Source organism: Anomaloglossus baeobatrachus, chromosome 4, assembly GCF_048569485.1.
Source record: "Anomaloglossus baeobatrachus isolate aAnoBae1 chromosome 4, aAnoBae1.hap1, whole genome shotgun sequence".
In the NCBI taxonomy this organism is placed as follows: Eukaryota; Metazoa; Chordata; class Amphibia; order Anura; family Aromobatidae; genus Anomaloglossus; species Anomaloglossus baeobatrachus.
Window position 1 is genome coordinate 396,118,639 of NC_134356.1, and position 19,340 is coordinate 396,137,978.

The 19,340-nt window shown below is 41.9% G+C and overlaps 1 protein-coding gene across 20 annotated transcripts in view; it reads right to left on the reverse strand.

The window, feature by feature from the left end:
• The window catches only part of CELF2 (CUGBP Elav-like family member 2), a 621,764-nt gene that overhangs the window by 87,915 nt on the left and 514,509 nt on the right, over nt 1–19,340 (reverse strand). For all 20 annotated transcript variants that reach the window (XM_075345303.1, XM_075345302.1, XM_075345301.1 and 17 more), the window contains one exon: nt 679–758. In XM_075345303.1, coding sequence (XP_075201418.1) covers nt 679–758 — 80 coding nt within the window. The remainder of the gene's footprint in view (nt 1–678; nt 759–19,340) is intronic.

Sequence of the window (19,340 nt, forward strand, 5' to 3'; positions counted from 1 at the left end):
GTGCTAAGCTGTCTTGCAGATCTTTACAGACCCATTAAAAGGGAATACTGTGCTTTCCTATACAATAAAACAAATAGTATGTAGACTGTACCTACCAGATAAAGGATGAAAGCACACACATTTAGCCTATGTTTGGTGAATTTGGGCCCATGGGAATGTTAAATTGGGGAAAGCTCTACATTTGTATTGTAGGCTCGGCGCACAGATATAGTGCACACTCAGACTTAGATATATTTGAGGATTGAGTATATTCTTATACTTTGACTCCAGATCTCTTCTTAGACAATCCTGGAAGTTCTGACTACTACTTCCACAAACTACGTAAATGGGGCATGAAAACCAAATATAAGAACTGTTACATATACTTTAGACAAGTATAATTCTGTTTTTTGAGGAATTCATGTGCCTATAAAATCTAACCAATTTGTGTTTGGAATGAATGTGCAGATGGGATGTGTTCTACCTGAATTAATGTAGAGTACGCAGCTCTATGTGACCTGGCAGCCCAATCAGTGGCAATGAAAAAGCTTCAATGAATGGTGTAATGAGTGTCAGAGAGAAGTCTGGGGTCTTTACATCTGTGATTGTCATGTTAACAGTCTGAACAGGAGAGAATGACTTTTGTTTTTACCAATTATTTGCACAAAGAAAACAAAGAAAGGGCAGATGATACAGTACCTCCATGGTCTGAGACTGGTGCATGGCTTTGATTGCATTCTGTGCCATTGCCCTTGTAGAAAATGTAACAAACGCACAGCCTGTGGGGACAAGGGGACAGGGGGCAGGAAAGACAAAAAAAAACAACAAGACAAAAGGGTTGGACGCTTGTTAAACCAACACAATCTACGAGAACGGCCACAAGACGACACTGTTCTCAGTAGTACATAAAAGTAACAACTCCTGGAATTTTTTTTAGTGGTTTGGTACTTACAGTGCTGACTTGCTAATCCGACCATAGAAGAAAGGAAAAAAAAACAAAACAAAAACAAAATGGGGAAGTGTTCTTTTCAGCGACAGGTGGACACACATATTTAGAGAGATAGCGCTACAAATATTCAATCACTGATCATTTTATTTTCACATGATTGAAAGCGGCAAAATTTATCAACATTTATAATGGGATCAAGTTGAAGTATGCAACTCACATAATACCAGTCCTATACACTACGGCTATATATTAATATTTATGGTAGTATCTGTTAGGTCAGTGAGAATGTGCTTTTCGTACTTTATAATATCCAATATATTCTTCTTTCTATTCACACTGACAGTCTGACTGATATTGAATTGATAAAAGGAGCTAAGAATGTCAATCCAGTGCTGTACAATGCTGACCCTTCAGAGACTTACAATCCTTAAGTATGGATTGAGACTGCAACATATAGAAAACATGTCATATCCGAAGCCCTAAACCCACACTCATAGCGTTATACAGGATAATGAAAGAAGATTGGTTTCTCTAAAATGTCACTTACAGCTTAAAGGAAATCTTAACTATATAAAGTAGAGTAAGCTGGTGATAGTCATGTGGGCGGTCCCTATCCCTGGGGTAGTCATACAGGTCCAGCTTGAAAACCAGTTTTAACGGCATCTGTTGAATTTGCAGTACACAGATAAAAGAGAAGCCAGGACACCTCCCTTCATAATGCATACCATGGATGTTGGTGGAGGGGTTTGTAAGCCTGGACCACATGACAAGTCCCGAGACAGCACAGCCCACATGACTTTTTACGGGTACCCAGTCTCTTTCTCTTAATCCTAATAGTGACACTTTATAGGCTGACACATTTAGAAACCTATTGTTATTCTGCATAATGGTATGGCTGCTGTGTATTTATATATATATATATATATATATATATATATAAAAAGTTCTCTTCAATGAGATATTGGATGAGAAAACTTAAAAATAAAAGGAACACATTTTGTTACATTTTACATCTTAAGCACATTGCAATTGTCATTCAACCTCTGGTGTAAATTTTACAATCAACTGTCATTACTAAAAATGCATTCTGAAATGTCATGACATACATAGTACATGCAGTATGTTGCATCACAAGTTATGCAATTTGCCCAAACTCTTAACTTACTGGGTTTTTTTTGTTTTTTTCTAAAGAATATGTCACCAAGACAGGTTTCTTAAAGAGGTTGTCCACTACTTTTACATTGGTGGCCTATCTTCAATGTCTGATCAGCCGGGGTCTGATACCCAGCATCTATGCTAAGCAGCTGTTCCCGATGCCGGCGCAAGCAGCTGGAAATGCTCAGCTCCGGAACTGCTTCGTCTTCTGACAGCAGCCACACATCAACTTCCCATTCAGATCAATAGGAGGCGGATATGCAGTGCCCATGTGGATGTATCAGTTGACGGCGCAGATCTGAAACTGAACATTTCTGGCCACAGGCTGCCACCGACACTGAAAGCAGCTGATTGGCGGAAATGTCGGCTATCGGAACCTGGCTGATCTGACATTGATAACCTATCCTAAGGATAGGCCATCAATGTTAAAGTAGTAGCGAATCTCTTTAAATCTATTAACATTTCAGATATCTGATCCCAGTGGTTTCAAGTAGAAGAAGATGAACAAGCAATGTTTGGCAACTAGCATTCAAATTGCACAGTTTTAACTTCCCAATTTGAATTTTTGTGGAGCCATTTATTGGTGCAATTATTATCATTAGCTCAAAGATGAGGATCTGCTATCTAATAGCATTAAATGAAATGAGGTAAACAAGATTTTTCTTTGTGGTTATTCACATAGTTACTAATAAAATCTTTTTTTTTAGTGTAAAATATATTTTAGTGGAAAAACTGTGAAAAAAACCATCATATCTGATCTGGAAATTTTCAACAAAAACATTTTACATGTTCCAAAACAAAATGTTCCATTTATATATCATAGATGTATAACTTAAAAGTTCACCCTAGGATGAAAACATCTTTAAAGTAAAGTAAAACTTGCATTTGTAGCAATTTTTAATAAATACTCCCTACTGCCTATTACAGGCATCTGCTATCTTCACTGTCACTGCAGAGAATACAGGCACAGTAAATGCCACCTGTAATCTGCTGATGGAGGCAAAGAAGGCTGCCGGAAGGAATGTACACTCTATACACCTGATCAAGCAGTCATTTAAAGGGGAGAGTTGAAAAACATATTACAGTTTAATATAAGTTCAATAAAGCTAAATAGCCAAAAACCGGTGTAAAAATGTTGGGAATTATGTCACAAGTTACATTTGATCTACTTATTTCCAATTACTGCTAGAGATGAGCGGATCATTCCTTGGAGCATCAAGTTTAAGTCCCATTTACTGAAGTAAGCGGTCAAACATTATAAAATGATTTGTAGTTCGCAAAAAGAAACTTGCCAGCACCATTTCCCACACTACTGAAGCATCAGAGCGTGGTCTGTCGTCATTTTGCATTGCCACCCATGTCTCCCCATAATACCCTGCAGCTATAAGATCTTACAGATTATCATACCATGTACAGTGGTGGTAACTACCTGGGTTATCACAGGTCAGCTGTTCCCAGAACAGCAGTTTGTACGGCATAATCATTTTTCATCTCCCCGGTCATTGTTTAAGTATGTCTTCATAAGAGCTTACACACTACAGGTTAGCAGAGTCCCCTCTCTCTCTCTCTCTCCTATAGAGTGTAAGCTCATGATCAGTGGGGTCCTCTCTCTCCTATAGAGTGTAAGCTCATGATCAGTGGGGTCCTCTCTCTCCTATACAGTGTAAGCTCTTAGGGTCAGTGGAGTCCTCTGTCTCTCCTATATAGTGTAAGCTCTTAGGGTCAGTGGGGTCCTCTTGTTTCTCTTATAGAGTGTAATCAGTGGAGTCAGTCCTTCTCTCCTATAGAGTATAATCTTTTATGGTCTGTGGGGTTCTCTATCTCTCCTGTAGAGTATAAGCTGTTATGGTCAGTGGGATCCTTTCTCTCTCCTGTAGAGTATAAGCTCTTATGGTCAGTGGGGTCCTCTCTCTACTGTAGAGTGTAAGCACTTATGGTCAGTGGGGTCCTCTCTCTCCTATACAGTGTAAGCTCTTAGGGTCAGTGGAGTCCTCTGTCTCTCCTATATAGTGTAAGCTCTTAGGGTCAGTGGGGTCCTCTTGTTTCTCTTATAGAGTGTAATCAGTGGAGTCATTCCTTCTCTCCTATAGAGTATAATCTTTTATGGTCTGTGGGGTTCTCTATCTCTCCTGTAGAGTATAAGCTGTTATGGTCAGTGGGATCCTTTCTCTCTCCTGTAGAGTATAAGCTCTTATGGTCAGTGGGGTCCTCTCTCTACTGTAGAGTGTAAGCGCTTATGGTCAGTGGGGTCCTCTCTTTCTCCTGTAGAGTGTAAACTCTTATGGTCAGTGGGGTCCTATCTCTCCTGTACAGTGTAAGCTTTTATGGTTAGTGGGTCCTATCTCTCCTGTACAGTGTAAGCTCTCATGGTAATTGGGATCCTCTCTTTCTCTATTTCCTATAGAGTGTAAGCTCTTATAATCAGCGGAATTCTCTCTCCTCTCCTGTATAGTGTAAGCTCTTATGATCAGTAGGGTCCTCTCTATTCTATAGAATGTAAGCTTGTGGTCAGCAGGGTCCTCTCTCTTTTGCCTGTAAAGCGTAAGCTCTTACAGTCAGTGTTTTTTATCTCTGTCTCTCTCTCTCCCACTTACATTTTACGAGCAATTATAAACTATGCAGCTTTAAAGCAAATGCAAAATTGATGCAAATTTATTTGCCGCAAATTACATTTTCGGGGAAAATTTGGCAAAGTTGTCAAATTTGATTCCCAAAAGATCCATTTATCTCTAATTAGCGCTTCTGTTGCAACTTTGAAAAAAAAATGGCTGGGAATGTGGGTCAGGTTTAGTGGAGAATGACATAATTACTATAAATTAAGCCATATATTTGTGCAAACTGTAATGTAAATCTATTTCTGATCATAGCAGGCATAGATATCATTATCTGTTGCACAGAGACAAATTTGAGCCAAAATTACTAAGAGGCGTGCACCTCTTAATAAATTAGCGCTTCTAACTGCAATACACTGCCATTTAAGACTGACATGTCAAATACCAGGCTTAGTTAATCCCCCCGTTAGTCTGTAAGCAGTTCTCACCAAAATTAACAGGACTAGCTGACAAGGCACCAATTTACCAGTAATGTGGAGCCTACTCTGAGGAAGAAGCGGGGAGTCACTTCGATACGCGTCAACAACAATGCACCTTTTCGTGTATACTATGGATTGGACTGTTATCTTATTCACAGCAGCGCAGATTGAGCCACACTTTGCCAGATTTCTGTTTATAGCGCAACAATGCAAGTGAACAGCTCAACAAACGTAATGACAGAAAAAGAGGTTAGGCTATATATATATATTACCAGTTTGTATTTTCATGTGTCATGATTCCTTAATCATGGGGATCTGCCTGAAACGCGTAGACGGACACCTGGTCTACTCATGCTGTAATTATGGACTTTTTCTGTTTTTAATGTTTTCTATTAAAAGTCATGTTTTAATCTTTAATTGGCGGTTGCTGAATCCCTTCAATTTTTGCTTCTGTTTATAGCGCTGCTAGAAGACATGAGGCCAGACTACAGCTGGTATAACACTGAGACAGGTGTAATCAGGCGCAATAAGATATGTTGTAGCTTGTACAAGAGAACTAATGCAAAGTATCTATACGCTGTAAAAATGTGTTGCCTTTACACACCTAAAGAACCAAAATAGGTTTCTCATATGATCAAGGGATACAATATTGATATGTATAATCTAATCACAGTACTTAGACATTATTGATCAAGAGGCTACAATTAGGGATGATCGAATACCTAAATATCCGCCTCCGCGAAAATCCGATGAATAGGTCAGTACTATTCGACTAATCGCGAATATTCGATGCACAATGTAAGTCTATGGGAAACTCGAATAATTTCGCGTTGGACCTAATGGCAAGCTGTGGTGACTGAGGAAAAGGCTGAAATGGATGGGAAAAGGCAGAAACAGCATGGGCACAGCCTGTAGAAGTCTTTCTCTCTCTCGTCCCCCAGCGGCTTCTACATTTCCAGGCTATCAGGTCGCCTTTCTCTGACTCCCGATCCCATGACTCCAATGCCTGCCCATTGGCTGGAAAACAGGCCCCAGGAAGTCAGAAATGAAAATGAAAGTATCGGAGCAGATGCTGTTTTATCTGTCGGCTACTGAATGGTGCGAATAGCCTGTTATCCGTCGGATACCAAATAGTGGCGAATACATTCGCTCATCCCTAGCTGCAATCTTTACTCTTCTTTTTTTATACACTGCATCACAGGGATGAAAAATAGGAATATAAATAAAAAAATTTTGTATGTTCATCATCATTAACTTGGCATAATGTAATATTTATAGAGGCTTAATATTCAGAACGTGACCCAGCATGGTGGCCACACTAACAATATTTTATGTTAAAAAGCAACTGGGTGGTCATCTTAAATAATGCAAATCTCTTATGCTTTTCAGCAACCTTTCCAAGAGATACATGCAGAGAGATTTTAAGATAATAAAAGATTAGGAAGAAGAATTTTTGTTTCTACATTTTATGTTAGTATTCGCTGACTTCTGTTCTTATTTGTAAATACACCTTGAAATGAAGGGTTCTGACACCTAGAATACGTAATACCTCATTGCTGCTCATGCCAGTCCTGGCTCCTGTGTGGGTCAAATGCAGTACTGCAAGCCTCATTGCCCCCTTAACTAATAAAAACACTGCCTTTTGAAATTTCCATTTTATTCATCGCGCACCCTTGGGTATCCTGAAGAAGAAGACTGTGAAATTAATGCAGATTCTGGCTGATTTTGTAATAATACTATGGCTCACTAAAAGCTTTGCCAGAGCAACACAGACATGTTTGACTCTTGCTCTCTAATGACTTTAAAAGTGCATTGATTTTCAGCTTCTTTAGCCTTGCACAGTTTGAACTCGGGTTTCAGAGAATAATTTAGTGTTCCACTCAATTTCCTCAAAACATTATTATTACTACTTAAAAGATTTCCAAATGAAGCAAATCTAAACACTGAGTGGTTCCAGCATATTGTCATTTCGAAGCTAATGCCCAAAATCCTGTTCTTGGCATTACACGTTTATCAGCTGCCCCAGTGGCCAGTAAAGACAATGTAACATTTATTTATTTATTTCCTCGACGTTTCAACAACTAACGGATTCATAGGAAGAGCCAAATCAATTAGCTGGCTAAAAGAATAAAGTAATATAAAAAATGCATGGTTAATTTCGCTTCTCCACATCCACTGCATGCAGCTGATGATACCAAGTCATACAGTTTGTGAAAAAGGAAGATATAAATAAATAAATTAAGACTGTGATCACATATATTTCATCACATCTCAAGGCAAAATGTGTTGTAGAATGCAGCACTGCTTTAGGCCTCTGCCACACGTGAAAATCACGCACGTGCCGAGAGACACGTATTTCCCCTGCGTGTTGCGTGCAGGTAAGTACATGTCTCTGGTACGTGAAGGACACGTGTGTTCTACGTGTGCTATCCACGATAGCACACGTAGAACCGGTAATTTACATACTCACCTGGTCCTTCCTGCTGTCCGCGCTGCTGTCCGTGGTGCTGATCCTCGGTCTCCAGCCCTCCCGTCTCCCCGCTGCTGTTGCTGCCAGGCAGTGAAGTGAATATTAAATGAGAATAATGAGCGGCGGTCGGCAGCAAGAGGCAGCAGCGGCAGGGAGAGGAGGGCTGGAGAAGGTGAGTAAATGTTTTTTTTTTTCTAACTGACACGTGTTTTCTCCGGCACGTGTCACACGGGACCGCATCCACAGTACACGCGTGTGATACGGGTGCGGGCCGTGTGACACCCGTGCTGCAAGAGAAAACACTGACATGTCAGCGCTTAGAAAAACGCACACACGTACAAACGCACACGGACACATGTTCCGTTTGGTTTTACGTGTGTGTGCCTGCTACCATAGGGTAGCATTGCTGAACATATCTCCGTGCCGCTGGTATGTGCAAAAAATGACAAACACGTGCCGGCGGCACGGATGTGTGTCGCAGGCCTTATACAGCCAAATGGTGGACACCTAGGCAGAACCCAATTGACCCCATGACAGGTGATTGGGTGTCCATTAGGCAGCACTGGAGTTCATAATGCTATGGATCCACTGAAACTTTTATTGTGCTTTTCTATTCCTATGGGAATATAGACACATCGTGGCTGAACAAGCAGGGGAGGGCAATTAATTTTCCCAAGGAGTCACATGAGAGACCAATAGGCTGAAATTAATTCTGCTCAATATTAATATTAACATGCTAATTATAATTATTATTTTAGATTAATGTTAATTGTATCACTTAATATTGAGCAGAATTAAGTAGGCTGACATCCCCGTATATACAGTATAAGCCCACACACAGCCCCCCTATATACAGCATGAGCCCTCATATAGAATTATATTTACAGTACGAGCCCCCACATAGCCTCTCTATATACAGTATGAACCCTCTCAAAGCCCTCTATATACCATATGAGCCTTTACATAGCCTTCTATATACAGGATGAGCCCACACATCGCTACCTATATACAGTATGAGCCCCCACATAGCCCCTCTATATATTATGTGAGTCCCCACATAGCCCTTTTATATACAGTGTGACCCCAATATAGCCCCTCTACACACACTGTGAGCCCCAACAAAGCCTCCTATACACAGTATGAGCTGTCACATAGCCTCCTAAATACAATAAGAGCCTTCACATAGCCCCTATATATACAATGTGAGCCCTCACATAGCCTTTCTATATACAGTGTGACCCCCACATAGCCCCTCTACACACACTGTGAGTCCCAACAAAGCCTCCTATACACAGTATGAGCTGTCACATAGCCTCCTAACTACAATAAGAGCCTTCACATAGCCCCTATATATACAATGTTAGCCCTCACATAGCCTTTCTATATACAGTGTGACCCCCACATAGCCCCTCCACACACACTGTGAGCCCACACAAAGCCTCCTATACACAGTATGAGCTGTCACATAGCCCCCTAAATACAGTACGAGCCCCCACATAGCTCCTTTATATACAAGGTGAGCCCCCACATAATCTCCTATATACAGTGTGAGCCCTACATAACCTCCAAAATAAAGCATGAGCCTGCACATAGCCTGCTATATACATTAGGAGCCCCACAGAGCTTTCTATGTACATTTTGAGCCCCATATAGCCTCCTAAATACATTATAAGCCCCACATAGTCTCCTATATGCATTATGACCCAAAACATAGCCTCCTATTTACTTTACAAAGCCCTCACATAGCCTCCTATATTCATTTTCTGAGCACCCACATAGACTCCTACATAACAAACACCACATACGCACCTCGTTCCTGTCTTTCAGCGCATACAATGATGTGACGTCATTGCATCTGCTTTTCCTGACGCTGATTGGTGTAAGACGGAGCCAGTGGTATTGTCCTCAACCAATGTGTTCACCATTGTCTGCATCCTGTGGATGCAAATAGCAGTAATATTGGGTGCCGGATGGGTGGAGGGCAAAGTACAGCCCATGTTCACTGTTTTCAGCACATCGAATGTCTCAGTCCGTGAACTGAACTGGAACAGCCAGAAAGCCAGATGAGGCTGCACTTTGCCCAACCATGATGTATATGATTTTTAATATGTTTACACAAAATGTTTAAAAAATCTCCTGTGTGAAATTTAGAAGGTAAATATAGTTTCACTGCAGTAGACTAGATTCATGGTAAGAAATAAAAAAGTGTACAAAATTGCTTAAGTGGGGTATATGGGCAATATAATGGAGCAGAGTTTATTTTAGTGTACTGTATGTGTTACTACATTTGTTTTTAAATATTTAATAGGAACCAATAAATGAGTTCATTACATAGGCTGTGTAATAATTAAATATTTAATTTCCTAATTAAAACATTTCTCTTTAATGCAAATTGTTAAAATGTTTCTATTGCTGTTCCACACATTTTTGTTAACCTCTGGTGTCCTTTTTATTCCGTAGCAGAAAGTCCATCAAATGTCTCGAGCACTGGTGAAAAGTAGCTACTTGTGGAGCACACATTTCTACAGGATGACCTACAAGGTTACAAGAATCCCTCTGCTGCCCTCTCGGTTGTGAGGTTGAGATATCGGGGCACATATGACAACCGGCACTGGACAGATTTAGTTATACATTTTGTATAATTAATATTTTTATAAAATTAAAATTGATGCTCATTAATTTAATATCAGCTCTTCATTGTGAGGTTTTTTTCATTTATTTAGAGAATACATCTTTTTGTATCTTCTATACATGAAATCAATGCATTATTTTTTATTTTCTCTAAGGTGTTCTTTCTAATTTGTTCAGGTGTTCTTTCAGGTTCCTTCGTCTCTGGGCTTGCGCTACGAATAATACAGTGTATATCTTTTGCCAAGATTGTTCATTAAAAGGGTTATTCCCAGTATTGAATTTGATTCCCTAGGGATAACTTGCTGATTGCTAGGGGTCCAAACATTGAAACTCCTAGAGATCCAAAAGATAGGACTCTGGAACCACTAAAATAAGAGTGCAGAGCACTGGACCTGGCTTTTTCTAGCAATCCCATAGTCAATGAATGGTGCGCACCTATGCTGCACTGAAGAAGGTTTAGCATCCCCATTCTTAGGATTAGTAAGTTTTTGGTAAATCCTCTTATCAATTTGTCACCCTCTATTTATTGGAATTCTGGGAATAACCATTTAGATATACTCTCCTGCCCAAAAGAGCCTACTTTTAGAGATGGTAATAGAAGAAGCTGTGGAAAAATAAAGCGCAATAGGGTCTTACCCTTGTATGTAGGGGTATAGGATGGGGGAGCAATACTACTCACCAAATGTGGTTGTGAGAGTCACAACCACTGTAATCGCACATAAAATTTGACCACGGCAGCAGCAACCCAAAGCGGCAGATAACAGAGAGAGGTAGAAACCGGGTTCTTCAAAGCCGCGCCAATGATCACCAGCCAAAGGATCAGATCAATGAAGCTTTATTGTTGCATGGGTCTACGCGTTTCAGGAGCCCTGCTCCCTTCCTCAGGACCATCAGATACAAGCATACATCAAATCAATTTGATGTATGCTTGTATCTGATGGTCCTGAGGAAGGGAGCAGGGCTCCTGAAACGCGTAGACCCATGCAACAATAAAGCTTCATTGATCTGATCCTTTGGCTGGTGATCATTGGCGCGGCTTTGAAGAACCCGGTTTCTACCTCTCTCTGTTATCTACTTTTAGAGATGAGCAAACCCATCCAGACTTTAGATAAAGTTCTGTTTTGGACCCGGACTTGACCTGAACCCCAATGGAAATCACTAATTGGGCAGTTGGTTTCTCCGCCCATATGCAGTCAGCCATAAACAGAACACTTCCAGGAACCGGAGGGCAGGTTTTTTCCATTTTTAATATACACTATATCAAATCACGCTGTTGTTTCCCCCAGTGTGAGCCAATCAAACACTACAAGCAGCTCGCAATGGGCTGAGCACCGAGTGTACCCGAGCACAGCGATGCTTGCCCGAGTAGTTTGTTTTTTTCTTAAGTTTGTGTTTCGTACGAACACCAAACACCGAAACTCGATTTTCACTCATCTCTGCTTAGTTTGGCTGGAGATTATTGGGTTACACCAATCTCACACTTTATTTTGCAAGCAGGTCATGTAATTTTCCTACCAAAAAATCTTGAGGAGACGTACATGAGCCATGTTCCTCTTATCTCTGACTATAACTCAGAAAGTATCAGTAATCTCCAACGGCATACGTACAATAGTGGCAGTCATTTTGGTAGACCTTTTAACTAACGTTCAGTAAGTGGTGAAAACCTGCAGAGATGCTGCAATCACTGTAAGCACGAAAGTGGAGAATCTATTACAACCATCATAAGAATGGTGTTGGCAACATGAGTTATAATTATCTCAGGCAATTTGCAATGTGATGTCAAGCAGAAACTGCAGGAGTCTTCATTTTTGCTTTGGGTCCCTCAACTCCTATATATTCCAATGAGGACCACTACACAAGTAATGAAAATAATGTTATCAATAATGATACCATTGTGAGCCCCAGTAGGCTAAATGGGCTAACTAAATAAATACCGTTGTTAAATTTGCCACCTACACACTAAATTACTACACCCACAGCACTGATCAATTTCTTTCTCCATCATAATAGAAGACTAGACATTTTCTTTTACATGGCCACTATACAGATTGCATTTTCCAGCCATAGCATTTTGTGGATTTATAAAAGGGTTGAAGATGAGTCAGCCGTACTTTTACAAGTGTTAAGTATAATTTCCACCTGTTATGTTCACAACGGACCAGAACTGGAAACCCTATGGTGGTTGCTTTTAACTACAATTACCATTGATCCTGTTGCAGTGGAGATTCCACTTGGTAATTTATCTTGCGTTATTACTGTGACAAATTTAAGAAAGCTGCATGTGTAATGTAAGTGATTTGTGATGCTGGAGCCAATATATAATATGGCAGAAATGCTCCACATCAAAGAATGACACTTAGCAGCAAAGTTGAGGTCTGGAGCACCGTTCATCAGGAGAATGAGCTGCTGTCTGTCCGATAATTGGCTAATGCCCTTAGTCGCTTTTGACATGCCTGGGTCATAGGTTCCTGTTTTCCTGCTGTAGAGGTCAGACACATGCACAATGGTCAGACAGGAGGGAAGTAATCCAGCTCACCCTCATCACATGTCCTTGTAGCTCAGAGCACAGGAGACATCATTGCCTGGATGCAGTAACATAAATGCAAAAAATCTCCAGCTTCACAAACAGACAAACCTGCTTTATTCGTGGGTAATAAAAAGTCAATGAATTATGGGGCAATGCACTTGAAACCAGTAGATGTCCTGGGTCTGCTATGTATGATGATTCAGCCAATTTATCTGACCTTGTATCTACTATCTTAAGGCCCAGTCACACACAACAACTTACCATCGATCCCGAAAACGATGCGACCTGATAGGGATTGCAGGTAAGTCGCTGCGAGGTCGCTGGTGAGATGTCACACAGTCAGACCTTACCAGCGATGCAGGAACTATACAGGTCGCAGTAGCCACCTGTATAACGATCTCAGCAGTCACTGTGACCCTGTCACACTGTGTCAAACACAGCAATGTGTCCTGCCCAGCAGGACATCGCCTTTGAAGAAAATGACCTGGACCATTCTGCAACGACTAGAGATCTCACAGCAGGGGCCTGATCGCTGGTAGGTGTCACACATAACAAGATCGCTAACGGGATCGCTACTGCGTCACAGAAACCGTGACTCAGCAGCGATCTCGCTAGCGATCTCGTTATGTGTGACTGTACCTTTAGACTTTGTATTAACCCACAAATAGAGAAGCTTTGTCTTTGTGAAGTATACATTTCAACAATGGTCAGACACATGAACATGTAAAGGTCTCCACCTTGAGTTGCGTGCCATTATGGTTTATCCCAATGGAGGAACAGCCAACCTGCATGACAGGACCATCGCTTTTGTGAGAGGGCAAGGATTGCTACCACAGAGGAGATCATACAGGCTTATTTCTGTGAGTGAACAGTACATATGCCAAGAAGGCAAGAATTTTCCTAGCAGTGACAAGCACATAGGGGGTCCTATTCTGGAATTCAAGCACCGCAATATTTCCGATAAACGTGTGTGAAGTGGTGTGCCACACTAGAGACAGCTGGAGACTGGTGCCTGTAGCAAGAGCAACGGTGTCTCCAGTACAAATGTGGCAAGTGTCTGCTGTACGCTGACTGTAGACTTCAATATAAAGGGGATGTCTGGGCCAGAATTAAAAGTCTGCAGTTACTCTGCTTGACTGCAGACTTTTCAATCTTCACATTGCCCACACTGTGTAATGTGACGATTCGCCGGTGTCACAGCCGAGAACAATGGTCGTGTGACTACAATTATGTAATATTCCGACAAGTGGGATCGGCATGAAGCTGTACCTACTAAACAGGGTGCAGCCATGCTCAACAAAAATGTTTCGATTGATGCCGTGCCCACTAGGCAGGTTCTGGCCAGAAGCAGGCATATCATATACTTGACCACTGTTCAGGGCTCTGACATCGGCAAATCCTTGCAGTGCTGCGAGTATTCACAAGTCATTTTCATTCGAGACAGGACAACCCCTTTAAGCATGTTGCTGCATGTAAGTTTCGGTAACCACCAAGCACATTGCCTTATGTAAGAATAGTTGTTGAGCTATCATGAGTGAACATCTGCCCACTCTGTCACCAGGAGCCACTGTTGCCATACCTTTCTTGCGGCATAGTCATACAACATCGCTTATAATAGGGCCGCCCTGCCTCCCATCACGTGGAGGAAAGTTACTGTTTTGCGTTTTTTTCCTTTTTGTGTGTTTTCATGACCTCCCTTCCAGACAGGAATTAAATCACCTTCTGTGACTGAAGCAATATTTTAAAAACCACATAGGTAAGTGTTATAAGCTAAATAAAGTATTTATTTCTGTCAGTTTAACAGATGGAGCAAGTGCTTTCATTTATCCCAGGATATGGCACTTACAGGTTCCATTTCCCAGCTCCTGATTTGAATGTGAAGATCATTATCTTATAGTGGTATATGCACATACCGCATTCTTGACTAACATGGCACTTTGTTGCCAAGGAATCCTTTTAGTTACCTAATTTGATCTTATTATCCATGAGTGTGTTCCGTACTAGCAATTACTAAACAGAGGTTAAGAATGTATAAGAGGCATGTAAAATGTCAACAAAAATCAATAAGGCACAGTTTATGCATTTACCACAATTTTCAGCAGCCGGAGAGGAGTTATACTGAAATGTTGCAATTAGCTGTTCCAGAAAAAAAGTCAAAGTGTTAGCTGAACAATAAAGATGCTTTTTATGCCACAGAGAGAACACGCAAGGTCTTTTAAAATGCTACGTCTTTTTAATTTACAGATCAATCAGTATTCCTTTTAGCGTCAAATGAAATACATAGCGCCTCCCAAATTCTATTTGAAAATCTTATAATTGCTTTTCAAGTCGGTCTGTCGGACAGAATTCTGTTTTGTATGCTTTAAATGCGGTGAAAGGCATTGATTATTTAGTTTTTTTTAGTTTTTTTTGCTGGAGTATCAAAGTTATCTGCTGCTTCAATCTGCTTTAGATGATAATTTCAATGTAAACTCACAAGCATATTTGAAATTATCATTAGTAGAGATGACAAAGTGCCATTTACATGAATGGTGACACCATGGCTTGACAGGTTTCCTAAGTGTCGCAACATTTTTGTGCAGCTTGTAACTGAGCAAACATTTGGCAATTTTTGGTGTTCTTCAGTCCCTGTCAACTTGGACAACCTTGTGTTAGCTTGGAGGGGGCGTAGTTGAGGCCAGGTGACAAATTCCATATAACTTATACTAAAAAGGTAGTGTAATTAACCACAGAAATGTTTTTTTTTGCCTTGGTGTCTGGCCACTGTAAAATGCATCAAACTCATTAAATTGCACAATCCTCTTAGGCCTAAAACACACTTCTGCAAAAAAACCGTCCGTGTGACACGGTCCGTTTTTCGCGTCCGTGTTCTGTTTTTTTGGGGTGTTTCTCCGGTACGTATGGCATCCGTGTGATGGCGTATGCGAGCCGTGTGTACGTGTAAAATGTCCGTGTTTGTGTGTAAAATGCCCGTGTATGTGTACATGGAATGTCCGTGTGGAATGTCCGTTTGTGTGTTGCCCAATGTCGTTGATACATGTCGGCTGACAGCAGACAGAGTTGCGCGATGAGAATGAACTCGGGTGAACTTCACCCGACTTCATTGTCATGCCGCGGCTCTGTCTGTGTGCCGCGTACTGATTAGCGGTCACCTGTGAAGGATTCACCAGTGACCGCTAATTCCCTGAGTGACTGAAGTGAGCAGCCCCCTCTCATACTTACCGCTCCCCGATCACCAGCGCGGCGAGGAACAGCTATGCAGAGAATACGTGGCAACAATTACTTTGAATATGCCGGCCGCTCATTAATCAATCTCGTATTCCCTGCTTTCCCCACCCACAGACGCCTGTGATTGGTTGCAGTCAGACACGCCCCCCCATGCTGAGTGACAGCTGTCTCACTGCACCCAATCACAGCAGCCGGTGGGCGTGTCTATACTGTGCAGGAAAATAAATAAATAAATAATTAAAAAAAACGACGTGCGGTCCCCCCCAATTTTAATACCAGCCAGATAAAGCCATATGGCTGAAGGCTGGTATTCTCAGGATGGGGAGCCCCACGTTATGGGGAGCCCCCCAGCCTAACAATATCAGTCAGCAGCCGCCCAGAATTGCCGCATACATTATATGTGACAGTTCTGGGACTGTACCAAGCTCTTCGCGATTTGCCCTGGTGCGTTGGCAAATCGGGGTAATAAGCAGTAATTGGAAGCCCATAGCTGCCAATAAATCCTAGATTAATCATGTCAGGTGTCTACCCGAGATACCTTCCATGATTAATCTGTAAATTACAGTAAATAAACACACACACACGAACAATCCTTTATTAGAAAAAAAACCATTAACAAATTGCCTTGTTCACCAATTTAATAAGCCCGAAAAAGCCCTCCATGTCCGGCGTAATCCAGGATGGTGCAGCGTCGCTTCCAGCTCTGCTGCATGGAGGTGACCGGAGCTGCAGAAGACAAATCCGCTCCTGTCAGCTCCACGCAGCTAATGAAGGGAATAGCGTGACCAGCTGTATTCAGCGTTGGCCGCGAGTAACCTCAGTGACAGCTCAGCTGATCGCACGGCTGTCTTCATTAGCTGACAGGAGCGGATGTGTCTTCTGCAGCTCCGGTCACCTTCATGCAGCACAGCTGGAAGCGACGCTGGACCATCCTGGAGTACGCCGGACATGGAGGGCTTTTTCGGGCTTATTAAATTGGTGAACAAGGCAATTTGTTAGTGTTTTTTTTTCTAATAAAGGATTGTTCGGGTGTGTGTGTTTATTTACTGTAATTTACAAATTAATCATGGAAGGTATCTCGGGGAGACGCCTGACATGATTAATCTAGGACTTATTGGCAGCTATGGGCTTCCAATAACTCCTTATTACCCCGATTTGCCAACGCACCAGGGCAAATCGGAAAGAGCTGGGTACAGTCCCAGAACTGTCGCATATAATGTATGCGGCAATTCTGGGCGGCTGCTGACTGATATTGTTAGGCTGGGGGGCTCCCCATAATGTGGGGCTCCCCATCCTGAGAATACCAGCCTTCAGCAGTATGGCTTTATCTGGCTGCTATTAAAATTGGGGGGGACTGCACGCCGGTTTTTTAAATTATTTATTTATTTTCCTGCACAGTATAGACACGCCCACCGGCTGCTTTGATTGGGTGCAGTGAGACAGCTGTCACTCAGCGTGGGGGGCGTGTCTGACTGCAACCAATCACAGGCGTCTGTGGGTGGGGAAAGCAGGGAATATGAGATTGATTAATGAGCGGCCGGCATATTCAAAGTAATTGTTGCCGCGTATTCTCTGCACAGCTGTTCCTCGCCGCGCTGGTGATCGGGGAGCGGTATGAGCCGGGGGAAGAAAAAAAACGAGCGCCAATGTAAGTATGACTTAGAACAGCAGAAAAAAAGGTAAGTATACTGACTTTAATTTAAAAAAAACAAAAAATAAGATCGCTAGTGTAAAAACGCACACGCACAAAATGTGCTGAACACGGACATACTCCGTGTGCGGTACGTGCAGGCACAGACCCATAGACTAAAGCGGGTGCGTGCCTGCGTGCTGCCGGACAAAAACGGACATGTCGTCCGTGGAAAAAAGCGCACACACGTACTTACCACACGGTCACACGTTCCGTTTGATTGTACGTGTGTGTGCCATCTACCATTGAATAACATGGGTCTCCGTGTGTACGTGTCTCCGGTACGTGCAAATACGTACCACACACGTACAAACTAAACGGATGTGTGTTGCGGGTCTTAAAGAATTTAGGAGATTCTACTCATGTACACTCCCCATGAAGACTGGTATACAAAATGTTAGTCTTGCTGAATCAGGGCCTATGTGTATTTTTGAATGGACAACTCCTTTTAGCAAAATGGCCCATCATTTTTACATTGTTTCAGTTAATAGATGAGAAGACGTGTCTCCATATTCTACACTTGGGCCTCAGTTAAACACATATGTGAAAAATGGTACCATTTTTACCATCAGTGTGTCATTAATGTTTTACATGGATGGATCATTAACTAAATAAATTACAAAGCTTTTCATATCCTTTGCTTTGTTAAAGGGAACCTGTCATGTAGAATATGCATTCTGACCTATCAGCAGACACATGTGTGCCCTAATTACACCTTCATATCCATCCCTGTGTTGTAAAATTGTGTAATGAAATGAAAACGTTTTATTACTCACATATTTCCTATGTAAATAGCAGAGTTCGTCGCCCCATGGGCGTCTCATCGCCCTGTGGGTGTTTACATACTTTCCATAGTATCACGCACCTTTTGGCATGATACTATGGATTCACATGAGCGACCTCCCCGTCGCTCCTTCAGATCCCGCGCGTGCTTGCACTTACCATTCCCGCAGTCTTTTACGGGTGCTCGTTGTCAGTTTCATACGCGCTCTGCGCATGATCAGAAGGGTCTGATCATGCGCAGAGCACGTCTAAAGTTGGCGAGTGAACATCCGGAAAAGGCTGCGGGAATTGTAAATGCAAACAAGCGCAGGATATGAAGGAGCGACGGGGGAGGTTGCTCATGTGAATCCATGGTATCACGCCCACCGGGGCATGATACCATGGAAAGTATGCAAACGCCCACAGGGGCGTGATACCAATGAAAGTATGCAAACGCCCACAGGGTGATGTGACACCCATGGGGCGACGAGCTCTGCTATTTACATAGGAAATATGTAAGTAATAAAACGTTTTTTATTACTTTCATATTACACAATTTTACAACACAGGGATGGGTAGGGAGGTGTAATTAGGGCACACATGCGTCTGCTGAAAAGTCAGAACGCATATTCTACATGACATGTTCCCTTTAAATATGTACAGCACACAGATGCCATCCATGTGCTGTACGTGTTTTTCAAGAACCCATAGACTTGTATTGGCCCTTGTCTTGCGTGAAAAAAATGGAAATCTCTCTTTGTGGTTGGCACAGACACAAGGACCATGCTAAAACAACAAACATAAAAAATTAATATGGCGACAAGACTGAGCCGCATAAGGTTTCTCCAACCTATATTGTAATATTGCCAGTCTAATTAGAGGATAGTCACAGTAATAAAGTTTATTTCTCAAGTCATA